Source organism: Petromyzon marinus, chromosome 4 (assembly GCF_048934315.1).
Source record: "Petromyzon marinus isolate PM22_M1 ecotype Great Lakes invasive population chromosome 4, UKy_Petmar_22M1.pri1.0, whole genome shotgun sequence".
In the NCBI taxonomy this organism is placed as follows: Eukaryota; Metazoa; Chordata; class Hyperoartia; order Petromyzontiformes; family Petromyzontidae; genus Petromyzon; species Petromyzon marinus.
The window spans coordinates 10,417,068-10,436,854 of record NC_133670.1 but is presented as its reverse complement, the minus strand read 5'-3'; the positions used below and the strand labels follow the sequence as shown (position 1 = coordinate 10,436,854).

The 19,787-nt window shown below is 43.2% G+C and overlaps 1 protein-coding gene across 3 annotated transcripts in view; it reads left to right on the top strand.

Moving 5' to 3' along the window:
• The window catches only part of LOC116938743 (uncharacterized), a 28,295-nt gene extending 9,060 nt beyond the window's left edge, over positions 1-19,235 (top strand). The window contains exons 9-22 of one of the 3 annotated variants that reach the window (XM_076056252.1): positions 1,107-1,237; positions 1,411-2,149; positions 3,675-3,755; positions 5,661-5,774; positions 5,873-6,038; positions 6,333-6,428; positions 8,186-8,278; positions 8,893-9,227; positions 9,656-9,697; positions 9,857-10,144; positions 10,922-11,089; positions 12,492-12,721; positions 14,429-14,580; positions 15,956-19,235. In XM_076056252.1, coding sequence (XP_075912367.1) covers positions 1,107-1,237; positions 1,411-2,149; positions 3,675-3,755; positions 5,661-5,774; positions 5,873-6,038; positions 6,333-6,428; positions 8,186-8,278; positions 8,893-9,227; positions 9,656-9,697; positions 9,857-10,144; positions 10,922-11,089; positions 12,492-12,721; positions 14,429-14,580; positions 15,956-16,190 — 2,870 coding nt within the window. In that variant the 3' untranslated portion in view covers positions 16,191-19,235. Of the gene's footprint in view, positions 1-1,106; positions 1,238-1,410; positions 2,150-3,650; positions 3,756-5,660; positions 5,775-5,872; positions 6,039-6,332; positions 6,429-8,185; positions 8,279-8,892; positions 9,228-9,655; positions 9,698-9,856; positions 10,145-10,921; positions 11,090-12,491; positions 12,722-14,428; positions 14,581-15,955 lie in introns of all 3 variants that reach the window. The other 2 variants (XM_076056249.1, XM_032946308.2) reach the window with 2 other exon arrangements.
• The last annotated feature ends 552 nt before the right edge of the window (positions 19,236-19,787 follow it).

The window sequence follows — 19,787 nt, the reverse complement described above, 5'->3', positions numbered from 1 at the left end:
TAAAATACACACTACCGCATGTTATATAATGCTTTTTGGTTTTTCGTTAGTCATTTTCATGAATATATATATTGGCTGTAGTGAATGCGTTTAGAAGTAATATCTTAATAGCCCAACTGATGCAACGGTTTAACTGGTTTATCGGCCGATATTCGGCTTTTTAAAAAAAAAAAAAACATCGGTATCGGCATTTATGCCACTGTGATGTCCGTCGATGTTTTATACATAATGAACCAAGAAATAAATCGATTATTGTTTCTGTAAATGTATGTTTGGCAGTTGGTATTGCTATTTTCTAAAGGATCCGGTAGAGGGAGCTCTAATGCAAGCGTGAGGTGGAACAGCTGAGGGCGTGCACTTCAGTTGCTCAGCATATTAGAGTCATACACTTGGGGTATGCCGCCGCCTTACTGTAGCATTCCCCATACTCTTATACCGCGCAGGTGCACAGCTCAAGAAATTAGTTGGTCATCAACCGCTCGGAAACTGCGGTATAACGGTGCGCGTTCCGTGTTGTAACAGGTCCGTTCCGTGTTGTAACAAGTCCCTTCCGCATTGTAACAGGTCCGTTCCGCGTTGTAACAGGTCCGTTCCGCGTTGTAACAGGTCCGTTCCGCGTTGTAACAGGTCCGTTCCGTGTTGTAACAGGTCCGTTCCGCGTTGTAACAGGTCCGTTCCGCGAAGTCCGTTCCGTGTTGTAACAGGTCCGTTCCGTGTTGTAACAGGTCCGTTCCGTGTTGTAATAGGTCCGTTCCGCGTTGTGCGGAACGTGTTCCCTGTTGATAGAACCACATAATGGCGAACACGCGTTGTGTGAATACGCATTAAGCGAGGACTCGCAGTATATATACATCTTGAATGTTTTTTTTTATCTACTATGGAGCCATGTAGAATATTAAAATATACATTATTTTGGGGAGTACCTTAAATAATTTCATGTCTATACCTTCTTAACATTTTAGATCGGCCGTTTATTGGTGATTTAGTTCCGTTTCGAAAAGTGTATTTTGCCAAGCAGATAGTGGGGCTCTCTATCAAAGTGTAAGCAATAACATCCTGAAGTGTAAAGAACTTGATTGCGAACTTTAATCACAAATTGCTCACAGGTCTCCCTCAGTGTCATCCAACGAGGACGAAAGTCAGCCATACTTTTATTAAGTATTTGAATCACTTGCAGCAAAGCAGCAGAAATAGTTTCATGAAGGAAAAATGCCGCCGTACCATCTTCTCTGAAAAGGTGATACCCCACTACACACCGCATTATCACATGCATTACATGGGGCGTTTTTTTACCCCTAGCTTTGTGCCTGTGAATCGTTAGCATATTTATTCTAATGTATTTCCTTCATGAAATAGAGTTGAATAATGCACTCTTTCGTAACTAACAATGTTCATGGGTTTTTTTTCAAGGATGAAGGGCAAGTGCCTGCAGGGATCCCTTGCCAAAATGACTTAGAAGTGGAGATAAAAGCTAAGCATTTATTGACGGCATGTAAAGACGAGGACAGGAACAACCATTACATGCCTGTCAGTGACCCAGATGCCACTAAAGCAGTGAGAAAATCACACAACTTGGCGGACAGCGAGCCGCTGACAGGGAACAAGCCTGGCGGTTCTTCTGAAGTACCTAATATCAAAAGAGGTCATCATTTTAATGCAGAGAGGCAAGCGTCGCAGGATAACGCAGATGTTGCAAATTGTTACAATTTTCCTGGTTTCAATGGCAATTTCAAATGCGTGGAAAGCACAAGGCCTGCTCCGGTTGGCTTGGATTCTGAATTCAGTTTCAAAGTTCCATGCAGTCCTCGTGACAGCCACTTGGAAAGAGGTGTTGCTGATGAGCACGAGCTAGCTCAAGATCGCAAGTCTACGGCCAAAGAATTTGGGTTGCAATCGTCAGAAAGTTGTATGCAAGTCCAACAGCAGAGTTCAGGAAGAGTGGTCACTATGGATATACATAAAAGTAGCATCGACGGTATTTGTCAAGGTGGTCAACATCAAGCGGAGTCTGCAACGGACACCTCTCCGAGGTCACTGAGCAATCCAAAAAGAATGGATTCCGAGGACACCACCAGGCTTTCAGAAGATATCGATGATAAAGTTGCAGTAGAACTTGATCAGTTTCTTAAACAGTACACTGGAGGCAAAGGTATTGCATCTAATATGAACACGCTTACGCTTATGATAAAGATGTTTAAAGGTCAATGATAGATTGACTAAGAAATTAATTTCTACTTAAGATAAAATACAATTTATGGGGCCTTTCACCCGACTTAGTTACACTGCACGAATATATGTCGCCATACAAATTGTTATTTGCAGTCGACAGACGGTATCAATACATGTTCCATTCCTGCCGAGGCAATATATTCAAGAGCTAAATACCAATGTCGGGGTGAGCTAGCCACATGAGGGCTTCAGGAGAGAGTTCGTGTAGTTGTGCTACTCTGTTGAAGGAGTGCATCATACTACAGTGTTTTACTCAATGGTGTCTCCCACCCATAAATACCATTCTTGACTTAAAGCTTTCGTGACTGCAGGAATTTAAATTCCTTGGGTCTTTTGGTAAAGCCACGTAGATATAAAAAAATAGATAAAATTATCACGATGTTTCAATCGCAACACAAGCAATCGTCATCAGGTGGGAAAAAAATGACGATTGCTTGTGTTGCGATTGAAACGTGATATTTTTTAAATTATTTTTTCTATCTACGTGGCTGTACCGAAAAACCCAGAGAACATAAATACCATGTTAAGAGAACACAACTTTATTTACTACTAGCTTTACTCTACCCGGCTTCGCCCGAGACTGGATTCTTGTCTTGGATTAATACACGGCCTATGCGGAGGGTCGGGGGGGGATGCGTGACGTCAGCAGGCACACTGGGTAACGCCGCATGCGGGTGACATCACAGATGTGACGTCACCGCTCACTTGCCGTGCTAAATATATCCATTATAGCGACCCCCCCCCCCTCCCAAAATACGAAAAGTTTATTTTTATACTTTTTGCATTGTGCACAGTCTGGAAGCTACCCACATGCCAAATTTCAAGTTTGTTGCATGTTGGGAAGTATGCTAAACATTTCGAACAGACACACATTCACAAATTTCCCTTTTATATATATGGATTTAACTTGCCGGCTGTAACAAGAAGAGAGATGGGACCTGCGTCATACCCTCCTTGAGACCTGCCCATCCCTTGCATTTTCCAAGGGGATGGTGCAGGCCTGTAGGCTTCCTGGCCAGTCTCTTCCCTCGGGGCTACTGGCAAGTTAAAGAAGGTTGTGTTCTCTTACGTGAGAGAGCATTTTTGTATGGTGTTCGTATTACAGTGTTTAGTGAAAACGGCCCAATATGTTTCACTTTGTCAGTATTATATTGCATGTTTTAATTGAAATTTATTTTTTCGAAGCACACTTAATTTTATGCAAATGTAATAGACTTATGATGTTTTTAAGTTAAGAAAGCAAATAAAACTACAAATGAAACAAAAAAGAACCAATACAGTCTATAGACTGTAAATGCTAAAAAAAACCCCGTAAAATCGTGACCATGAAATGTTCAATGAATCATTGGGGAAGAGGTGAATTACAATGTCGTTATTTCCCTGTGTGTAAAAACACGTTGTAAGTAATTGTCTATTAACAGAGCCGTCTGCGGCGGCACGTGCAGGTCGTGACACTTCTGTGTATCCAGAAGTGGAGCTTGTTTCTCCCTCACAGGAATACTTCTTGTGCGCCTTGATCTGTGTAGGTGAGTTAATACCAGGGTGCAATTTCGCGTGTCTAATTCGCAGGGGATACTTGGGTTGAAGGCAAGATGTGTGAAAAGGTCAAAGAGACAAATATTAAAGCATGGTCCGCTTTAAACATGGAAACTGCTTTTACTGTACTTTAGAAGCAAGCGAATGTACACGAGATTAAACGTATATATTACGTGGGAAAAGTCGCATTTGTGAACATCTGTAGAAAATTACAGTTGCTCCATGCATAAGTACTGCACCGGGTGTAAATGGTCAAGTGATCAGAACGAATATGCGACATACGTGCTCTGCAAAGATTCATTTGTGAGAGGCATGTTCCAGTGGTTGCATGTTGTTTAGCAATGCATGTGGATAAGCTTGTGTCACTGCTACGCCTCTACATATGTTGAACTTCTTTCGCACTGTGTACGTAGCCAACCGTGCTAACCGAGGGTGGGGGGGAAGGACAACATGAAACACAAAAAGCAGTTTGAAATAAATTATTTTTCCATGTCGATTTAAAAGTGCATAGCTCCAACGGCTTCCTAACATCGGAAGGAAGAGCGTTCCAGATGGCCGCAGAAGTGCATCTGAAAGCGAGCGATGTAGTGATCGTAATTGTTCAATGGCTAGTCAGAAGCCGCTGCGAGGATGATCGGAGTTTGCCTGAACTCCGGTCATTCGGTCTGGGTCACATGGCTGTATACAGTTGTGAATTGTAACTGCTTGATTAGGCCTATATTTCCTTTATTCGCACCTGATAGCTTCCATTTATAACAACACGAAGCTTTGAAATTGTGTTTTTCAGTTACCATCTTATCTGCATGTGGTTTTGAGTGTTAGCAACTTGTATAGGTGTCTTGAGTATTCAGGTTTCCTCCAAAATGTACATATACAGGAGACCCTTGAATATCGTGGGGATTACGTTCTTGAAAAGTACCGCAAAAGCCAAAACTGCAATAAGCTTACGACCTTAGCTATATATAACGGGGTTAGGTACACGGCAACCAAAAATAGACATCACAATTAAAGTAAGTACTGTATGCAAAATCAACAAAATAAAAATTTAAGTTAACATGTAAAAACCCTATTCAGAAAAATGTATAGACAACCAGTAGTATAAATGTTAAACTTCCCGTTGATGATCAAAAGCGGGGGTGTGTGTGCATTTGCCCGCAAGTAGGGAGCGATAGTGCAGCGTGTTGCGCTACGAACCCAGCAACCCGAGTTCGATTCCCGCTCACGCCCAACACCACTGACGATTATCTGAATCGGTCCTGGGCCTCCCTTGGGTCGACTCAGCCTCTAATGAGTAACTGGTGCGATGTGTAAACATCGCCACTGGAGAAACAAAGGTGGCCGCGCGGGATGCTGGCCACCAGCCCCTCGTGTGCCGTGCCGGCTCTCATAGCTGCTCGCTAATCGCGCTCGCCCCCAGTCTGTTCAGGCTACACGTGTGGAGGTTGTGTGGTCTTTGTGCCCATGATGCTTGTACGGCAAGGGCTCAGGTGCCACCGACCGCCTCGTGTCCATATGCCCAGCCCGTGACACTGGGCGCCACCACAAATATATATTTTTCTTTTCTTATTGACAAAAATGTATCATTACTATATTTTTTTATTGAGCGTTTAACTGTGAAATGTATAGCGTAAGTGTGAAGTATGTCCCTAAAAGATTAATCTCGTGTAATTGCAAATGCGTGCTATTGGGGAGGGGGGGGGGGGGTGTTAAGCGAGGGACGCCTGCACTGTATTTTAGTATTTTAATATCCAAATGTAAGGTTAATTTGTCATCGTTCCATAAAAAAGAAATGTTTAACCTTCGTTTAATTCACTCTGCTTTATGAAAGTGCATTTATGATTTTTCCTTAAAAAAAAAACGTATGAATACCTCAAACTATTTAACACCTTTTTCAGTCTCGCCAAGAGAATTTTACGTGCACATAAAAAATGGCTGGGCTTCTGGTATGGAGCAGATGTTTAAAGATCTTCAGCAAACCTACAGCACTTCAACAGAAAACCTGGAATTGGGTGAGTTGAAATTATCTTACGACAATGCGTTTTAGCTTGTGCCTATGCTGAGCCATGTGTGGATTAACGTTGCCTCGTGTTTGGGATTGTCCCTTCAGGTGGTGCGACGGAGGATCTTATTGGGAAGAGTTGCTGCGTGTGCATTTCCCCAGGGCAGTGCTGGTTCCGAGGCCTGGTCACCATGATCAACCTGCAGAATGAGTACTCCCCAGAGCAGGTGCAGGTACTACTGGTGGATGTCGGTCAAGCGGATTGGTTCTCACGGTAACGTCCTTTGGTTTGCGCACTTCTAAGCTACTTAAACATTACCGGAGTGAGGACAGCAGTCTTTAAATACATTAAAATAGATAATGGTTTACAAAATCACTTGTACGGTTATTTTCTAAACTATTAAAATTGCTTTGAATGTTAAAACAAATTTAATACACCTTTTTACTAAAATATATCTGTTGCCAAATTGAAAGAAATGGTGTTATATGTAGGGTGTGTTGCACTATTGTGCTTTGGTATGCTTTTGTGTTGATGCTTTTCTGAGATGAATCCATTGCATCTCTACAGGTTTGAAGTGAAAATACTTCTTCCGAAATTTGAGAAATATCCAGCTTTTGCTCAGAGATGCTCGATGTTCAACATCCAACCCACAGAACAAAATGAGTAAGTGATGCCTATTGTAAATAAGGCTTTATTTTATGGACAGGAATTTGTTAATAATTTTAATAAATGATTTGTTCTCAAGCAGCTTCAGTAAATATATATGGAATAACAAGTTAATTGCATGTAAGAACTGTTGTTTTTCAGCCTTAACCGAGGGATTAAAAAGATAACTTGCACTCTAAGATCACTCACACTTTCCTGTCTTCATCTGCTTCACAGTAACGAATGCCTCACTACTTTTTCCTGCCTTTAATCAGTCTTGCTACTCTAGAGGATTCCTCCAGACTTTATTCTTTCAGATCTGTCCTTACTATGCCTTTGATCTGCTTCTCTGACTTATTACTTTGCATGTTCCATCAAGGTTCATATGTAGCACCAAACTTGGTATTCTGTCTGATTTAATTTACACTTTGTGTCAACTATGACATCCGTTTCTCCATCGTAGTCATTTTCCGTCTCTGTCTTCACTCATCGTTGTCAACTGCGGGTTCGGAGGTCAACGTATGGCCAGCACTTACTCTCGACACGAGCTTTTGCGATGCTTCTCACCTCCACTGCCACCTTTGGCTTCCTCCTTGCCGTTCTGCCTTTGGTTATTCTGAGGAGGCTGCACAGCAATCGGGCACCCCTGTGAGCCTCAACGCCCTCCTTAAAACCACAATTCTCAAGTGCTTTTGTCCTTCAGATGGTGTCCATTTCCACTGTGCCAAGTCTCGCATCCGTGTTACAGTCCCTTTGACCGCACGAAGCACTTGTGTATTTACATTCAGTCCTCGATCATCAGCCAGCAATTTGTGTACCGGCTTTACTCTTGGTGACAGTTTTATTAGCCTGCTGTTATTTTTTTTATTCAACTGCTCTTTTAGTGTTTATATACTTCAATAATGTGATGATGATTGTGGTTGGTTAAGTACAGATGTTTGTGCAAGTCAAGGGGTTTCCCTTTGTCGTGCTTGCTGGCTTCATGTATGAAGTCTGTGGGAACAGCAAGTCCTGTGTGCTATTATTTACATCACAGTGCCTTTACAAGTGTGCTAAATGACCTGCATACATGAGTACTTACCATAAAACTAAATTGTGCACATGGATATAAAATAAATACAATATTCAGCCCAAAATACAAATGGCGCTTGCAGATACAAGGCTGTCTCCTGGTTGTGGGGACACTCGGAGTTTTAAGCTTCAGCGATGAGAAAATACACTTTAAATGGCCATAAAATGTCTCTGCCATAGTACTCTGCAATGATGTTACTATTATTTGGTGCATTAAACTCTGCAAGGGATATCACAGTGACGCTCGAGGTTATGTTGGAGAGCCCAGGACACAGCCTAGCGTACGTACCTGTGAGACGGGAGTTATTTGGCGTTTCGTGTTGTTTGCTAATTTAACATTTGACTTCTAACATGTTCATGCTCAGCCTGCCGTTTAATTTCTTTAGTGAAACATAACGTGCGTTTATTTTCTGCAATAGAGTGGGTTATTCCGATGGATATGATCTAATGTAATGTGAATTCTTTCTACGTGACTTTGCCGAAATAACCAAAGAGTAATGTTAATATGGTTATACAATGGAAATGTATGTGTCTGCTTATAATATTCTAATTTATATGATTGTGGATATTTAGTCAGTTTAACGCGTAGGAATGGATATTTAGTGTTATGCTGTGCACGCTTTTTTACGTTTACCAACTTATTAGTGTTGGAAGCAACACAAAAGGTCCACATAAGCAATGTTTCACCGTCACTCGTTCTATAGCAGTGGCAGGAAGTGGTCCCAAGAAGCTCTCTACCACTTTGTCCAACTTACGAGCAACAAAAAAAGCTTCATGGGAAAAATCTGCAACAGAAAGTGAGTACAGCAAGTTTACCCTTTTCATTAACAATGCTTATCATAGGCACACAATTACCCTGTGATGTTTACACTAAACATTTTCAGATATTAACTATGCCATGTAACATTAAATTCTTTCACATGAATTGCCCCACATGAAGTATTTCCGCACGAGCCGCTCTTAATTGTCCAGTCGTGCTGATTGTTAAGTTAAGGACCCCGGATGTTGTACGGTGGTACGTGGATATGCTGTGTAACTTGGAATTTTACACTAAATATATAAAATTATACGCATTGTGTTGAGCATGTGTTGAGCTCTGTTTAAGCCAGGTGTTACTGTCTGTCTTCTCTGCTGAACTCGACAATCTCAGGCTTGGCAATTGTCTACACGTTAATGTTTGTCTATGCACTACCTTGACTTGTGACCTGTTTGTTTTTCAGTATTAATTTGCATGTTTTCACATGGTTTTAGTAAAGCACAATATTCACTCATTGTCAAATATAGTTTTTACTTGAATCATTTGCTAATGCGTTGACACAACGTATCCCTTGGAAGCTAGGCTCGGACAAATATTGATCGATGTGTGTGGCATTACATGTGGCTAATCTTTGTTATTGTTCTCGTGCACAAGTGCTTCAACAGGACTTGACGTTGTGCTGCTGGAAAGGTCAGAAACCCAATTCATCAATGTGAATGAGTTGATGGTTTTCTCAGGGTATGCTACATACATTGTACCACCAACCACGGGGAACTCAAGCAACTCCTTAGAAACCTGGTCAAACACAAGCTTTTCAAGAGGTTTGTCAAAATATAACACGTGCAACAGTCACCGAAATCTTGGAGAAGTGAGGAGCAAGGGTGCAACATTGGATAAAAAGCCAACCGAAGGAATCCAAAAGGTGCCTGACAAAAGTGGCACGGTAATGAAGCATAGGAGAAGTGTCTCACCTCACACTTCACACTCTGGTAAGGGATGCAAGTCTATTTACTGGACATTGAACTTAAAATTGCATACAAATATGTATGTACAAAGGCTATCTAAAAAGTATTATTTTTTGCACCAATTTTACGTTGCTTCCATTCATTTTTGAGCCACTTAAAAATATGTAGATTCAGAAAATAGACCATATAATGAGATGGCAAACGTCCTCCAATAAGACTACCCGATCACACGTGAGCCTGAGGACATTTGATACTGTTATAGAGGATGGAATGTCCTGTGCAATAAACTCACCATACATCCAACATCTACACACAACATTTTCATCCGTTTGGCTCCTTGCAAAGATGTGAGTGGTTTTGAAACTTGCACTGCTGTTTCTTAAACGGTTACCTGACTCGGGTGAATTCATTTTTCACGTTAAAATTTTCATCCTTGTTCTATATTGGCACAGGTGCAGAGAGGAGCATGGAGGGTTTGTCAAAAACAGTCACAGGTTCGTGATATTCCTTTCAATATCCGAAATTTATATTAGTTAATGAAATACGTTATTGAGGAACAAAATAGAAGGTATTGATGAGTATAATGATTCGCACCAAAAAGTGGTGGTGGGCCAACAAAGTTATGCGATTGCACCACTCTGCCGTTTGTTTAGAATCGGAGAGGGCCTTGGTCTCCCACTTCAATACGGAAGGAGCGGTGCAAGCGGGCGACGAGCACGCGGGAGACGCGGACGACTGCCGCGCACTGGACATTTGGGATCCACGCGCCCAGGATTTCCTCTCGAAAAGGAACAGCTATGCCGTGTCGCCAGATGACCCTGGTGTGGCGATGACGAGCCACGCAGCCTCCTCCAGCCGCGAACTCTGTCGAATGTGGCAGCGTGGGGTGTGCCCGTTTGGGGTTACCTGCCGCTTCTTGCATTGCTCGCCGATGGCACGCGGTGAGCGGCACACCAGGGACACATTGTGGGCATTAGAATTTGGTTTAGGTCGTCGGGGAAACCGTTCACTTTTGTGTATTTAGAATTTAGTTTTTCCTTTTTGCGCTTTCCGTCTTCCGTATTCCGTAGTTTGCATATTTATGACAGTTGTTTTGAATCGTGCGTAATGTCTAAATGTTAAAAGCGCAACATGTTTCTTCATATATAAAGGGATGATTTAAGGAAGTAATGTAGTGATTCAAATATTGAGGTTTTCTTCACATTTTATCAAACCAGAACAGTTGTCTAAGGTGGTGCAGTTAAGAGAGTTTCCACCTTTGTGTGTGTTTTGGACAAGCTTTATTTACAGTGAAAATGCACAAAGCGTTTGGTTGTAAGATAATTTGAGATGAAAGTGAAGGATGTTTTTCGAATTGGAATTGTAGTTAAAATAGTGAATGTGTAAGAGTTGAGGGAGCGGTGGAGAAGTGGTTCGCGTACTGCCCTCATAAACCACGGCTAACGTCAGTGGCGAATATCTGAACTGGTTCTGGGCCTTACCTAGGTTTACTCGGCCTTAAATGAGTACCTGGTGCAATGTGTAAACGCCGGCCCTTGGGAGACAGAGGCACAAAGGCACGTGTCCTTGGCCACACTATCCCCTTGATGTATTGTACTGCACTTAACAGGCTCTTGCTAACAGCAACCATCCACAGTCTGACCACAGAGGGTTCTTTGCCATTTGTACAAGAGTGTAACAGCACTGCTGTCATTTGCATTGCACGTCCTGAACTGCAGATGCGCTGATGGAAGGTACAGTGAAGGTTTACTGCAAACCCTTCAATGTGCAGCTGCCCCAAGAAGGATCTGTGGTGTCCCTTTGCATCACTAATATCCAGGACTTGTGTCACTTTTGGGCTTGCTTAACCCCTGAAAAAGTGTCCCACAACACAACGATGGTCACAAGTGAGTTTTCCTATGCTGTGCTAAATTTATTGAAACATAGCATTAAATATTATTTTGTTATTGAGGAAATCCTCGCTGCTTTTTTAAGACACTTTTTTAGACACTTTTTAAGAACCTTTTTTTGAAGAGGGTCTTGTTTTGACATAATGTCAGTTCCTTTCTGAGGAGCATTTTGCATTTTGGAGGGAATTGATATGCCCAAAGAAACCCATATACAGTAAAACCTTGGATTGCGAGCATAATTCGTTCCAGAAACGTGTTTGTAATCCAAAGCACTCGTATATCAAAGCACTCGTATATCAGTTGTGATCACGTGACGCTCAGCAGACAAAGCGTATACGTACTACTCGTGTTGCAAGACCTTGCTCGTTTATCAAATTAATATGAAAAAAATGTGCTCGTCTTGCAAAACACTCGCAGACCAAGTTACTCGCAATCCAAGGTTTTACTGTACGTGAGGGGGATAACACTGGAAACTACTTCATTGAACCACTGCTTGGTGCAAAGATGCTTTGAGCACCTTTCAGACCTGAGTAGCTCTACTGGATATGGGCACCTGTATCAGTCAGATACTCAGTGAGAGGTGAGACAAAATGTCTTCCCTTCAACCCACACTGACCAGCATGGTGAAGTATGGTCAACCCCCCCTCCTCCCGCCATGACCGACGCACCTAAACCACGGCTTTCAAGTCCCCAGCGGATCTAGATTCAACAGCCACGACAATATCTGGGCAGGTGAAAAGGACCAGGGGAGCTAATTATCACTTGATATGAACAGGACACCTGAATTCCTGGATTTGACCATCCCTACGCACAACACATCGACTCAAACTTTGTCCAATTGGAGAGATGAATTGGAATGGTTGCTATCAGCGAGGAAAAGGGAGAACCCCATAATTCTGAAGAGGGGCAGCCTTTTTATTAGTGGTGATAATAGTTATGTCGAGATGTTGGTTTTTGATAAAAAGTGAATTGCATTTTTTTGTATAATTTGTATTGATAATATACTGAGGTGTACAAATGGATTGGCAGTCATAAAAATGCATGGGAGTCTGTTTAAGTTACGATGGAAGGGGTTCATTAAAAAGGCCAACATTTCACTCGTGCTACTTAAGTTTGAGGAGCTTATGCACTCATGTTTTAGACGTTTCCATACAATGATTAAAAATAATTGAAAGTTAAGTGTTCAGAATTATATTGTCCATCTAATTCCAAGGGTTTTCCTTAAATTACTGTACACCATAAAATACATTTTTGCATTAGGTGTGAAATATATATACCGTCTAGAGGTATCTCTAGTGGAGGCGGCCCCTTCGCCATCAGTAGCATGACCAAGAAACTGCTGGACTGCACCTTAATAGTTTTTCCCCCCTTTTTTTACGCCTTGATTTTACTTGCGCAGACGAGCACAGCAAAGGCGCAGTGGATGCTGTGGTCACACACCAGTATGATCTAGACACGTACAAAGAGATGATAGCCGACCTGCAGGAGCATTACAGCAAGTATAGCTTCCACGAGGCCACCACGACACTGCCAGCGTTGGGCGAGCTGGTGGTGGTGCGCCTGAACTCCAATAACCAGTTCTATCGCGCTCGCATGTGTGAACTTCACCCAGCGCCCTTTCAGGTCAAGGTAAGTTGTAGGGCCTTTCTCACTGTGCTTCCACATACTGGTGATGGCAACTCCAAACTGATTTACCAGTGATATTGTGTTTTATGGAAAATCTGTATTTTTTCTACGTGATTTATTTTTCTTCTTTGGTTCTTTCGGTAAAGTCACGTAGAATGAGAATAAAATAATAAATTGATCAAATAAAATAACACAATAAAATTCTCACGACGTTTCGGCCACAACACAAGCGGCCTTCATCAGGTGAAGGGACGAGACTGTCTGGAGGACAGCGCTGGAGCGAAAAAGTCACGCTCAGATCGCAACCTTTAAGCTGTGTGAGAAGAAACAAAGCGCCTTGACAAAGGAATTAGCATAGAATTTAGCATTGAAATAGCTGAGTGATTAGCTTGTGACTGGTCACAGAAATGGCTATGTTAAAGTTAAAGCATATACATTCACAGAGGCCCCTAGTACAAATCAAACAGGATAATTTAGCTTTGAAATAACTAGGCAAATTTAGCATTGAAATAACTGAGTGATTAGCTTGTGACTGGTCACAGAAATGGCTATGTTGAAGTCAAGGCCTACACATCTGAGCTATTCACAGTAACTGGGTATACACTACAATATATAATGAATACTATATAGTGAACCAATAAACTAAAATATACATTACCTCAATGTTATCAATAAACTATATATTCTCCAATCAGCTAAGCTACCAACAATAAGTCGTTATATATCACAATGCTATATGGCGAAAAAAATTGGGTGGATTCTTACCCTCAACTTTAGCAACACGGATAGCTACGGGCCCCATTCAGACGGACGAGTTCATCCATGGTCGGAACAGAGGAGGGGGAGAGAGACAGCTGCTCTGACTTTAACATAGCTATTTCTGTGACCAGTTCCAAGCTAATCACTCAGCTATTTAAATGCTAAATTCTATGCTAATTCCTTTGTCAAGGCGCTTTGTTTCTTCTCACACAGCTTAAAGGTCGCGATCTGAGCGTGGCTTTTTTGCTCCAGCGCTGTCCTCCAGACAGTCTCGTCCCTTCACCTGATGAAGGCCGCTTGTGTTGTGGCCGAAACGTCGTGAGAATTTTATTGTTATTTTATTTTATCAATTTATTATTTTATTCTCATTCTACGTGACTTTACCGAAAGAACCAAAGAAGATGAATCCTTGCAGTCACGAAAGCTTTAAATCGTGATTTATTTTTGTTCGCATTTTTAGACTTGAATTTTTGGCGCTGTTTTCTGTTTAATTCCTGATGTTTCATGCTTGCCTTTGTACATTTTCACCCCCTGCAGTGGGTTGTTTGCCTGGTTAAAGATGGTTTGTATGTCATTATTCACTTGTGGGATGGGGACATTTCGTTTTGGAGCCCTATCTTTCAAGAGGTAAACCTTCCCTGTAGTGGTAACCACTAGTTTAGTTGGTCGGGGTGTAACGATGCGTGTTTTAATCGATGTCAATAGGAAATGCAGCGATGGTCTCTTATCAAGCTCAACCCCTTCCCCCGCACCCCCTATTAGCGTGGTTGGCTACGTACGGTGCGAAAGAAGTTCAACATACATAAAGTCCTTTCTGCTGTCTGGAGTCAGTGAGTTTCCTGCTTTGCAGTCTCCCAGACCCTGTTGAGTGTCCCCCCCCCCTCCATATGTGTTGTGGTGTCGGAGGAGCATATTGTGATCCTCTTGATGCAACTGTTGTTTGCGTTGGAGGTGTTCCTCGTGGACAAGGGCAGGATGGAGTGCGTCCTCGAGTCGCAGGTCCACGCGATGAAGCCCGAGTTCCTTCACGTGCCTTTCCAGGCCCTCGAATGTAACTTGCACGGTGTTGCTCTGACTCACGAAGGGACAAGCGATATAGCGAAGTAAATGGCAGCAGAACTACACCGATGAGTTATAAAGCTGTGACGGATAATGATTAAAAGGCGGATTACTAATTTTTTGAGTCGTGTTGTTAAGGATGTATGTTGCATCGTATGCAATTAAACATTTAGTCAGTTTAACACGTAGGCTTTTCGCGACCAATATGATCCATAATAGAGGTTTTTTGGGTTAGATGGCGTAAATGTATAAATGTGTCGCTAAAACTGCCACCACCCGACACATCCAACTAGTAAGGGTTGTCACGTAAACAGAACGTGGCCAATTCGTCACGAGTACAGCACGCCGGTGCGTTGGAGAGCCAAGCCACAACATTTACAATCTGAGTACGACGTTTCGCCAGTAATTACAACTAGCTTCATCAGGCGACAGCCAGATTTGTGGAGAAGTCTTACTGTTTCGTTCCTTATATAGAGGCGGAGATGTGGTGACCACACTTCTTCTGCGCTCTTGCGCAACGTATGCTGTCCTTTATAGGCATGCATTGAAATAATGTATTGAGGATTCGCTTCCACGCATCACTAAGGTGGTAGCTATCCGAACGGTTAAAATTATTTTTCTTAAAAATTATTTTTATTTCTTAAAAGTTATTTGTATTTCCTTAACCGTTCGGATAGCTACCACCTTGGTGCTGCGTGGAAGCGAATACTAAAATAATACATGATTTAAATGCATGCCTATAAAGGCATGCATACTTGAATAGGGATTACCGTTGGTACGGCTATTTTAATACACACAATGGACAGGAAGGACAAGATCAAAGGGCTCGCACAATGCGCATGCATAATGTACGTTGACTCAGTAATACCGCCCCCCCCCCCCCCCCGCAATTTGCGCGAGAGCCCAGAAGCGTGGTCACCACATCTATGCCTCTAAGGAACGAAACAGACCTCCACAAATCTGGCTGTCGCCTGATGAAGCTAGTTGTAATTACTGACGAAACGTCGTACTCGGATTGTAAATGTCGTGGCTTAGCTCTCCAGTATACCGGTGTGCTGTACTAGTGACGAATTGGCCACATTCTCTTTACGTGACAACCCTTACTAGTTGGCTGTGTCGGGTGGTGGTGGGTTTTAGCGACATTTATGCAATCTAACCCAAATATATCTTAAGTAATTATATTGGTATTGTAATATGTTTCTAAATTACTAATAAATTTTTATCAATATATAAAGACATTGTACTCACTGCAGAGAACTGTAACGACACGACCGCACCCTATGATAGCTGGCGCCAAACTGTCACGCTGTCCCGCATGGCCTTGTGGGAGAAGCGGTACAGATATTTTAGTTCCAGTTTTGTGTACGTCATCGGGACAGCAAAGGGTTAACTTAGGCTTGCTTTTGTTTGTTTTCACAGGTCAATCTTCAGGGAAATGGTGCTTGACAGAGTACTGGTTGCCCGCGTAGAAAGCGTGTCACCCCTGCACGTCGTGTTCGTCACTGCAAACGTCGAGCGTGACGGCCGCAAACAGGAGCTCAACTGCTGGCTGGTGCAGCAGGGCTGGTGTCAGAAGGTGTCCTGGGCTAGTGAGCGGCAGGTGGCAATGACGTCACCTAGGGCCACGTTGGACTATCAATGGCTTCCAGGCTAGCTAACCTCCCCGAGTCATCAGTCAAGTCCTGCGCAGGTCTCTAACTTTTAGACCTGTCCCCCGACCCCACCCCCGCTACTGCCTCACTCAACCCGACCCCGCAACCTTCTCAACATCACTGTCTTATTTGCAACCCGACCCGCTTTAATTAGATCCCCCGATTTGACCCAACCTGGGTCCACTTGTTATGTATGTTGAACTTATTTCGCACTGTATGTAGCCAGCTGTGCTAATCGGAGGTGCAGTTACACCCCCGACCCATCCCGTTTTCATTAGACATACGACCCTAACCTGCAAGCATCTCAATTTGTTTAAATTAGGATAAGTTTTCATAGAGTTAAAATACTGGATTTTATTGAATTAAATCTAAATTTTCCAGAATTTGTATGAAATCTAAATGCAAAGTATGAAAAACATTTAACCACATGGCGCACATACTTTACGAGTAGTACATCATGTCTGTTAGGTGTATGTCTCTCGATGTGTCTCTAGGGGAGAGGTAGCGCTGTGCTACGAGCGCGGTCTGTCATGCAGGGGTCGTTTTCCGGGACCTGTGCTGTGGTGCAGCAGACTCGTGAATGTGTCCATCAGTGGATTATGTTCATCTGTAACCGTGTATAGTGTAGCTGTGAAGCGTACTGCGCTACAAGCCCGGCAACTCGGGTTCGATTCATAGCCAAGACCAGTGATGATTATTTGAACCTTGTCATGGTCCTCCCCTAGGTCGACTCGGCGTCAAATGAGTATCTGGGACTGTGTAATTGCCATGCCACGAGAGAGACAAAGGCGGCCGGGCTTGGTGTTGGCCACCCACCCCCTTGTGCACCGTGCCGACCTTCGTAGGTGCTCTTTAACAGCACTTTCCATGAGTCTGGTAAAGGCTACATGGGGAAACTTCGTCTTATGTGCGTGTATCGAAGGTTCTTGCCAGCTACAAGAGCTTTCGCCACATCACATGACCTCAAAGTGCATCTCACGTGGCACAAGCGCTGTGATGTCACCAGTTTTTTCCCCCCCTTCGAAATATTTATGTCATGAATAAGGTACAGCAATCCCTCACCAACCGTGCGAGTTCGGTTCAGTCAGACGTGTCATGGCTGAACTAAGTTGCCTGTTCACAACACTTAATACAGTACATTACACAATAACATAAATACACATTACGTTCGCTTTACATACCTTTAATATTGAGGGTAGAAATCCATGGTTATGATGTTAATGACGAGATTATGGGGGAAGGGGTGTTTAGAAGAAGGAGAGGCTCAGCCCATTCTCTTCCTCCGGGTTATCAATGACAGATGAGTGGACAGGCACAGTGGGTGCTGCTGCCTGTATTGGTGGTTGCTGGCTTTGAAAAAAAAGTAAGGATGGATGGCAGAAGCATTTTTTTGTAAGTCTCGGAACACCTCTGTATTGTTGCGATGCGACGCAGTCCATGCGCTGTGACGATGGCAACACAACAAACAGAACAGCTGATGAGCTACGCAGAGCCGCGGGTGGTGCGGTGGTGTTGGAGGAGAACCACGGCCCCGCGAATTCTATTGTAAAAGCCTGGTGTTCCGTTTGTCCAACTAAATTATGAGAGACCCCCACCAGATGTGGGGGTAAAAAGTTGATCCAACAGGTTTACAACGATTGTTGATTCCACCCCCCCCCCCCCCCCAAATTGTTTTTATTTTGTAGGCAGATATTAAGCAATTGGTAGGACCCCGGGGTCCCATCACTGCCCCGGGGTGGGAAAAACCGCGTAGCGACACGAGTCTTGCCTTACCGACAACAACAAAACTAGTGTCGATCGATTGGCCTCGTCGAGAGCTACTCGGGGCACTAAGTTTCGTAAAAAGTTTAAAAATTACGTAAACACGTTAAATTCACTGCCTGGGGGGCAGGCTCGCCTTGGCAAAGAAGCCGAGGATCGACGGCTGACCGGAGGGCGTCGTCGCCGCGCGCAACTGCGGCGGACGCCCCCCGGGGCTTGCGTTTGGCCGGTGGGGTGGCGCCCATCGTGTCGATCGCCGCCTGCTGCTGGCGCTTGTTGGCACGGCGAGTCTGGGCGGGCGGCGCGTTGCTGTCGGGGTCACGAGTGGGCGGACTGAAAAATAATAATGATTATTGACCTGATTTTTGCGGGACCCCAGGGTCCCGATAAATGATTAATATGCCTACACACCCTACATACAATAGAGGCAGTAGTCTGTGCACACGGGGGGTGAGGACAATGGGGTGAAGCGCTGAGAAGCCCTCCGCAGGAGCTTGTTGCGGACCAGGCTGCGTTTGGTCAATTGGTATATACAGATAAATTTTGACTTACAACTAGACTACTGGCTATAGCTTGCTCTATACACTGCTGGCCTAGACTACCTCTAGTGCACCATGCCTATTGCATTCGCTATCCACTGCTGGCCTAGGCTCCATCTCTATAGCGTTTGCTCTATCATGGCCTAGACTCCATCTCTATAGAATGCTCTATCCACTGCTGGCCTAGATTCTTGTGCTCCGCCCACTCAGTTCTGACACTTGGGCTACGCCCACTTCTAAACCTTTATAAGCAGTTGCATTCGAGGCTTCACACCCCCATTTTCTTTCCGCCTGATGACGACCGCTTGTGTTGCGATCGAGAAACGTCGTGAGTTTTTGGGTTTTATATATGTCTTTGCATTTTATACTCTTTGGGTCTTTCGGTAGAGGTCAGGTCAGTATATAAATAAATAACGTTTGTTTTCTATCTATGTGACTTTGCCGACAGAACCAAAGAATATGGTATACAGATAATAAACCGTGTATACATGAATCCCGCGGTTGGTGAGGGATTCTTGTATATAATGTACAATTTTGCTTAATTCTACAATTGTAAATTTAGTGGATCTTAATCTCCACGCGAACCTTTTTTTTCGGGAAGCTGGTATCGATATTGGACTTGGTTGTTTGCGCATACTGTTATGCGCATGTTTACAGTTTATCTGTATTATAAACACAGCAAGTTAAATGGCTTAAATGAGCTGTTGTGCTTATCTTGGAACAATAAAAATGTAAGTGTGGGATATACTGCTGACATCCACTTTTGTCTCATTTGTGATGATAACGTACAATATTCTCCATTGTGTTGCAGCAGCGTGTTTTTGTTGGCATATTATTGTAGGTGGTGCCCTTTTATGCACAAACCTTTTCTTGTCAACCACTTCAAGATAAGAACATTTCCACGCCGTGCAGGTCATGGAGGCCTTAGTTTTGTAAAAAAAAGAACAGAACCGGTAATAGGGACAAACGGTTAATTTTCTAGAATGGAAGCTGAAAACTAAACCAAATAAAATGTGTTTTGCCGCAATGAAAAATAACAAAAAAACGTGGCAATTCATATCTGGGGTGTTAAAAGTAAAACTGGCCACGAGTCCCCCGTGACAGACAACTTTTGCTCAGCAGTTGGCACAAGATGATCACGTGATGTGGACGCACTGATACTCGACAAACAACGATCTGGAGAGTGCAAATATTGCATTCGATAAAAAAAAACTTTCCATATTTGACTTACATTTTAAACGGGTTAGCTTGTTACCGACAAAAGTAATTAAATTACGAATTAAAGTAAATTTTCTCAAC